This window comes from Perognathus longimembris, chromosome 2, assembly GCF_023159225.1.
Source record: "Perognathus longimembris pacificus isolate PPM17 chromosome 2, ASM2315922v1, whole genome shotgun sequence".
NCBI lineage: Eukaryota > Metazoa > Chordata > Mammalia > Rodentia > Heteromyidae > Perognathus > Perognathus longimembris.
The window spans coordinates 34,291,378-34,299,128 of NC_063162.1; the positions used below are offsets into that span (position 1 = coordinate 34,291,378).

General features: G+C 41.1%; 1 protein-coding gene across 1 annotated transcript; it reads right to left on the reverse strand.

The window, feature by feature from the left end:
- Nucleotides 1-831: 831 nt before the first annotated feature.
- On the reverse strand, nucleotides 832-5,631 carry Mbl2 (mannose binding lectin 2). Its single transcript, XM_048335431.1, has 5 exons — nucleotides 5,560-5,631; nucleotides 4,354-4,582; nucleotides 3,797-3,913; nucleotides 2,261-2,329; nucleotides 832-1,560 (listed from the first exon to the last, which is right to left on the reverse strand). The coding sequence occupies exons 2-5, from the start codon at nucleotides 4,532-4,534 to the stop codon at nucleotides 1,187-1,189; spliced, it is 741 nt and encodes a 246-aa protein (XP_048191388.1). The 5' UTR covers nucleotides 4,535-4,582; nucleotides 5,560-5,631; the 3' UTR covers nucleotides 832-1,186.
- Nucleotides 5,632-7,751: the final 2,120 nt, after the last annotated feature.

Sequence of the window (7,751 nt, forward strand, 5' to 3'; positions counted from 1 at the left end):
TGTTTACGGTGCTTCCTGAAAGTTTTTCTTATGTGTTATGATGCTCTGTGATGTGTGTAGCACGCCCCCCCCCGCCCCCATTCTCAACAACATCCCCAATCATTTGTCTGTTGGTATCTAAATAATGCTAAGTTGGGCTGCAGGAGACAGAGGTCCATCAAGGACACGTGGGGAAAGAGCCTGCTTATACAGCACTGTTCAGGAGAAGAGAGAGCACTAGCCTATTTATTTGATTCTGAAATATACCTCTACATTGACTTTCAGGTCTGTCTCTCTGACACAGGTGTCTCTGGTACCTTAACATTGTAGCATATGCTTTTGTGGTGACCCTTTGACTTTGAAGCTTAGAAGATGGTGACTAAATTTGTACACCATTTATTTCAAAGGAAGGTGTAGATTATTTATGATTGGTACTGATGGGAGTCTAATAGAACATTTTCATGTCAATGAAGGCCAACAATGGATAAAATTAATGTAGGTAGATAAATCTTGGAATTTGTAATATTAACTAGAAAGAGCCCTGAGGAAGAGTCTAGAGTCTTAGATGGTGAGCACATGGGTGCATATATGTGTGTGGATTTATTCATGTTCTGTTGAAATTGATGTGATTTATGTAGTTTAGCATCTCATGAAAAAGGAAATGCAATTCGGAACAACACTCTAAAGAAGCCTACTTGATGCTTGAGATTGCTTGGGAAGCCTTGAAATAATTCTAAGATGATGTGATCATCTTGAAACCAGAGAGAAAACAGACTCAACAAACTGAGGTATCTGAAACAAGTGGAAAAATAACACATTTTTTTTTACATTAGCAACTAAACTATACTCAAACAAAAGTATTGTAGGTTAATTGAATTAGACAACCCCTGGAAGTTACAAAGCTCATGGCACATGATAAGACTAAAAGTACATTATCTGTACTTTTGTCCTCCTGTTAAATTAACTGCTACTACTGTGGTTCAGAAGAATAGGTAGTGATTCAGAGTGGAGTTGAAGCTCTCTGACTCTTCTCACTTCTCACTTCCACAGTCCACCATTCAATCCATTCTTGAATTTTCCCCAATTCTCCACAAAAGAGTAGCTCAATACTAGGTGTTTCAGGAAGTGACTATGTATGACCCTCTAAAGCAGATGCTGATCTTATAAGATGCAGAAATGGACAGGGGGTTCTGGAGGGTAATTTCACTCAAACAGTGAATTCACAGACTGCCATAAAGGATCTGGAACAAGGGATGTCATTCCATTTTCCATCTGAAAGAATGACCACACAGTCTTCTCCTGGGTTAGCATTGTTGGGTTCATATTCATTCCAGTTGGTGTAGCTCAATGATGCTCCTTTCATATCCACAAACTGGCCTTCATTAACTTCATCTGTGATGCCCAGGAAGGCAGCTTCTGTGGTTGTACTCCTGATGGCCTGGTTCTCCTCAGCATTCCTGGGAGTGGCCACCGAGGCCTGGACCCTGGCACAGAGAGCCTTGACTTTGTCAAAGCTCATCTTTTCACCACTGCTCAAGAAGAGCTTCTTCCCAACCTTTTTCACCAGAGAGAAGTAAAGCCCTAAAATGTGAAAAAGTAGATAACAATGGCTGGTCTTTTAACTGACACTAATTTATGCCTCTGAGTAAATCCTTCCAGAGTAGAGTCGCTGAAGTATACTATGTCCTGTTCAATTTCAATTTCAGATAAACAGTGATGTCTTTCATACTGGCAAACCTCATGTAACACCACAACAAACAAACTTCCTTTCTCCTTGCAATTCTAATTTAGCTGGTCTATTTATTTGTTAAATTTGGCAACCTTATGATATACCAGCAGAAAGCATTTGGTCCTTTTGGATTAGAATTCCAAAGCATATTGATTTTTAATTTTCTTATATAGTTACTTTGAGAATGAGGAAAAATGTGTATGAAGTTTACAACAAGTGAGAAGGGAAAAGTTTGGTTCTATTGCCAGGTTACACAACCAGCATAAGAAAGTGGCACGGGTTCCATTTTCTGGGAACAGACAATGGATTGGATCAGTATTGGATCAGTGTCTGATTTCAATTTATAATCTGGTTATAACATTTGTTAGGTCTACACATTTGAGCAAGTACTTTAAATTTGCTTCCATTTTTACAAGAAGCTTGTGAATATATCATGAGATGAGACAGTGAGAAGTACCGACCCAGGTAGAAAATAGATCAGGTAGATATAATCAATGAACATTTTTCTTTCTCTAAATGTTAAACTACCTGAAAAAAAGAGAAAAAACTTACAGTTTTTGATACGTTCCAATTCTGATCGCAGACTTGCTATTTCTGAATCAGTTGAACTAGGAGCACATTCTAGAAAATTCAACAGAGTAAGGTACGTTAGTGAAAAGTGGTTCACCAAACTATGTATATAGCAGTGTGGAAATCTTTTTCAAATACAAGAAGATTTTTTTTTTTGTTTTTACATTGATTGTTACATTTTGAAGAAAAATGAAAGTACTAAGAACCACAACTAGTGAAAGGATTCAACTCAGCTCAAACTGTCAGTTTTCATCTGTTGGCATAACCGAAGACTTTTTACATTCACTTGCACTTGACATATACACGTGCCCCCTGCTTTCCTAGTGTTGTAACAATCTGTACATAGAGTTCTTCCATTTTTTTTTCATTCATGAATTGCACTACCAAGCCTAAAAATAAATCTCTGGAAGTATTATTATGAGCTAGTAAACATTGACTAAGGTATTGGGAAGATTGTTTTTCTTCACTTTTATTTTTGATGCCTATTGTTCTCTCAAATTTGTTTTTTTCTGAAACAAAGCAACCACAATTTTTGTGAGTTGACCCACTGTTCACATGGAGAGGACCAGAGGCCTTACAAATAGTTCATCTGCTCTCATTGAGAAATGGTCTCTTTCATATGAGCTGGAATTTTGAATTTTTATGATCAGTTCAATATGACAGAAATGTGTGTGTGTGTGTGCTCTGCTTTTTACTCGGAAATTCTATAACCATTACTATGAGAACAAGCACGGAGGAGCCTGTCAGATGAGACATCGGTCACTCAGTGACCTTCATTTCTCCAACTGATTTCCAAACAACAGTGAAACATGTGATTGAGACCTTGGCCACTGGTAAAGCACAGACTTTAGTCCAGTTAAATCAAAATATTTGTGATTTACTCAGAACTATGTTAAATAAATGCCCGTATGTTTAAACCACAATGTTTTGGATTGATTTTTTTAACAAGTTAAATTTAACTAATATACCATCCATATGAATGCTTTGGTGGGGGGAGACATAATATGCCTCCATGTACATGTATTGTATTCTTCCTTTATTTCTTTTCTCTTTTGGCAGTACTTGGACTTAAACTGTGGGCCTCAAGCCTTCCTTCCTTGCTAGCTTATCTGGTACTCTTGAACTACTTGAGCCACGTATCTTGCTGGGGTTTTTGGTGGTTATATTGGAGATCATGTTTCACCGACCTTTCTCCCTGAGTTTGATTCTAACCAGCAATCTTCATTTATTAATATTCTAGGCATCTAGGACTATGGGCATGAGCCACCAGAGCCTGGTCTTTCCGTGGAACCAGAGAATCAGATGAAGGAGAAGCTGGGGCTACTATTCTGTAGAGGGTCTGTGAATCCATACTAAGACCTCTTGAGCCCCTAGATAACCACACTGGGCTGAGGACTTTGTATCCAAAGGCAGAGGGAAGCCTTTTCTCATAAAACCCTAGGATTGATTAAAAAGACAGCCTTTATTCCAGAACCTCGAGTGACTCCATCTCTACCCGCGGTGAGACAATCTGCTTACCTATGGTTTTTCCAGGGTCTCCTTTTGGACCCTTGGCTCCTGGGGCTCCTGGGGCTCCTGGAGCTCCTGGAGGTCCCATCTTTCCAGGAGGGCCCTGTGAGCCTCTCAAACCTTCACCTGTTGGAAGCAAAAGGAAACTTGATTCTGTATCTGTGCTTACAGTCTTTCTCTCTGTCTTTGTCTCTTCCTTCGTCTCTCTCTCTCTTTCTCTCTCTCTCTGCCCCCACCCCCACCCCTCCCAAGAACTTAATGCCTATTTGCTTTCCAGAAATCATCCACATAGACGCCTGCCCAAACTCAGCCACTGCTCCCAATGACCCAGAGAAGAAAGAATCATTCTGGTTTCCATGAGACAAGTTTCCCCCAGAGCTGCTTCACTGGCAGGCTGAGCCCACCCTGTCAATCCACTTCTGTGGGGAAATTTGGGAAGCCAGGGAAACGCCAGGTAGCTTTTTATTTTGAGTTATGATATGATAACGACAGAAAAAAAAATACAGAGAAGTCTCCTGTGGAAAGTGAAGAGTCTCAGAGGCAGAAGAGCCCATCCCAGCGAATACCTGGTTCTCCTTTCTCTCCCTTGGCGCCATCACGGCCATCTTTGCCCGGAAAGCCGTTCAGACCTGGACAACAGGCAATCGCAGGGCAGGTCTTTTGGACATCTTCAGAGGTGACAGTTTCTGAATCAGTTACTTGTATCACACTCAAGAGAAGAAGAAGGACAAATAGAAACGGGGGCATAGCCCTCAGCTTGCCGTGAAGAACGTCAGGAAAGATGGTCCTCCCGTTCTGTCAATCAACACATCATTAAGAAACATACCCTCGTCCCTGTAACTCCAACACAGCCCCTATATACATAGTGACCCATTCGCCATTATTTAGAAAAGCCACCCTAACCTGTGAAGCTATGGGATTGATAGGTGAACAAAAGTAAGCAACGTAGGTAGCATTCAGTAGGGGCCCCATGCGAGTGGTCTCTGTTTTGCAGGCGCTGTTCATGGGGCTCAGAGCCCTTGCGCATCTGCTTCCACCATATTACCTGCTCACAAACTGGCCTGTTGGTTTAAGAGGTGGGAATGAGTGCAGACCCCAATGGCTGAGGTGAGTGCAGCTCCCTCTTTTCTACTTCACTTTTGTGCTCATTTGCAACCCACATCCGTGTGTGTGTGTGTACGTATGTATATATTGCTCAGCTTCAGATGCTAAACCATATCCAGAAAGAAAAAAGCAGATTAAGTCATTTGATGCTCACTACATCGGCCCAGAATAAACCTGACTATGCGTCCTTTGGTGTTTTATTTGGAAAACAGGCTTGCCTCCATAGGGAAAGAATTTCTCTCTGACATTTCTCACTACCATGGTTTTGGCCTTGTGTTCCATATACCCTTCTCTACTGGTATCTTTTACAGTTAGAAACCCCATACTACGGGCATTGAAACAACTTGTAACAATTTTCTCTCTTTTCTAAATCTGCATATTTTATCTGCCCCTTGAAGCTTTCTTCCATTGCTTCTGTCCCCTTGAAAACCTTAGCAGCCCGCCCCCTAGGTCTCTTGTGAGTGTCTTTTCACCACTAAGGCAGTCTCCTTTGCAAACAGCCAAGTCATTAGGAATATGCTCCCACATCCTAGAATCAGCAGAGTCATGGCCACCCCTAATATGATTTCTGCCTGCTCTCTGCCGATCCACCCACAGAAAGCCTCTTCCGAGTCTCCAATCTAGACTCTTGGATTGGAATACAAGTCCAGTCAAGAGTAATCACTTACAGGATGTGTGTACAGCAAGCAAGGATTCTGTATCAGTGATGCTAGTTCTCCAGCCTGCAGCTCTGGAAATGCTTCAGAATGAGGACGGAGGTTGGCTGCAGCAGCAGTCCACCTTTTGAAAAGAGATAGCCAGAGCCTGGCCTTCAACCCCAGATTAATAAACAACTCCTTTTTTCAAGGATGACACAATGCTCTTCTTAGGAAAATTTCATAGGAGTCTCCAGCATAGTGCACGATGGCTCTCTACTGTAATGCAGCACTGTTTTCTTCTGTTGCAACCACGTTGCCAAAGCTCCATAATAAGTAGTTTCACGTGGTTAGTCATGAAGATCTTGTTGCTAATAGAGATATACACAGACACCCAGAAATACACACAGATATTCATATCCACCCACCATACACACAAACAAGCACTCGAGAACACACTCACCCATCTGTAAAGGTGTCACAGAACTCTGCTATTAGCATACGAAGACAACTCCTGCCTCAGACTGTTCGCTTGACAACTAGCTTCCTGTCTTTCTGCACATAACCCTTCAGTGCATTTCTGGCTGTTTATTTTCTCTCTTTCTCTCTTGTATTCAAATATTCCTGTTTCAGAGAAATCTGTTTAACCATATTTAAAATAGTGCTACCTAGCAACATGGTCCTCATAGGTTAGAATATTTTATTCATATTAACTACATTGCACCATATGATAGGCATTTACTTATATTTTTGTGATAAAGTATACATCTTATATAGTTTTCCCCTCTGACCATTATTCAATGTACAATTCAACTTGAGGGGATGGGTGTGATTAGGACAGATGAAGAACAGATGAAGGGGTGATATTGATTAGGATTGTACTCCTAAATTGGAAAGTTGAACTGAAACTCTTTTGTTCAACTACTTAAAATAAAATTTTAAAACTGAAAAATAATTACACTTCAGCATCAGGAGGAACATCCATGTTGTCTGTCTCCAGCAGTGTTTCCAGAACTGAATCTCTCCCTCTCTCTGTCTCTGTCTCTGTTTCTCTGTCTCTCTGTCTCTCAAAGTAGTAGATGAGGGGAAAGTAGCTGGGATTAGGTTGATGACACTAGGTGAAGAAGAGGGACACCTTTGAGAAGCATGCAGAAGTTACAAAGGACTAAGTTTGAGAATTGCTTGGCTATGTGCTGGTGAAATAAGAAACTATGATAGGTACACGACTTTCAGACTTGAACATCTAAAGTTCATTCAATTAAGACCAGAATCAATGGCAAAAGAAAATCCGCTGGGAAAAGCAAGCAATGGGCATCTCATTGGTCAATGTCTGAATCATGTTTTAGTGGTCAATAGTCACAATATGAAAGAGATGCAAAGCTACATATAGGAAGCAGAATTTGCTCAGCTCTGAACATTTCCAACATACCTACTTTACTGTAGTAGTCCACTTTCTACTACCATAAAGGAACAATTGAAATAATTAGCTTACAAAGAGGAAAAAGGTTTATTTGGGCTCACAGTTTTAGAGGTTTCAATGGTGACAAAGGAATACATCATGGCATAAGCCAGTGGCAGAGAAAGTCTGTTCAACACAATCAATCCCAGTAGTGAAATAGAGAGAGACAGGAAAAGATCAAGGTCTCACTGTCATTTGTAGGGACACACTTCCAGTGATCTAAACCCCTTCCCCAGTCTTCCCTCTGAAAGACTCCATCTCTCAGTACCGTGGGCTGAGGACTAAGCCTTAACACAGGTTGGGAACAAAACTTTAACAGATAGGCCTTTGGGGGCCATTCATGATCTAAACGATAGCAGCTGTCATGAAAATACAATTTCGTCTGGGGGTTATGAAGACCTATCATGAGAGTTCCAAAGAGAGGCTGAGGCCTATTTGGTGTGCCAGACACCAGAAGAGTATGGATGAGGTGTCCCTTTAGGATCCTTACAACTGGACTGTCCTTGTCTTGTGAAGGTCTCTTTACTTCCAGCTGATATCTGCTTTGTACCCTGAGGAAATGTCTAAGATAATATAGGGCCTCAAAGTACAAAAACAAAAATTAAAAAAGAGTGATGGCTATCAGGTCACAGATTAGGGGAAAAAGAAGTAGCAAGTATCTTGATTATCTCTTTTTACCACTTTTCCTAGGCAGAGTTTTACCCAGCTCCTGCTTCAGTGGCAGGAGGAAAGGTGAGGTAGACCATATTATGTCCTGCAGCAGGTG

Coding starts and splice junctions, on each gene's coding strand:
- Mbl2 (XM_048335431.1), bottom strand. CDS start 4,534: ATGCCCCCGTTTCTATTTGTCCTTCTTCTTCTCTTGAGTGTGATACAA. Junction 2,330..3,796: donor AGACCCTGGAAAAACCATAG/GTAAGCAGATTG, acceptor TGAATTTTCTAG/AATGTGCTCCTAGTTCAACT. Junction 1,561..2,260: donor ATTGGAACGTATCAAAAACT/GTAAGTTTTTTC, acceptor TTCACATTTTAG/GGCTTTACTTCTCTCTGGTG.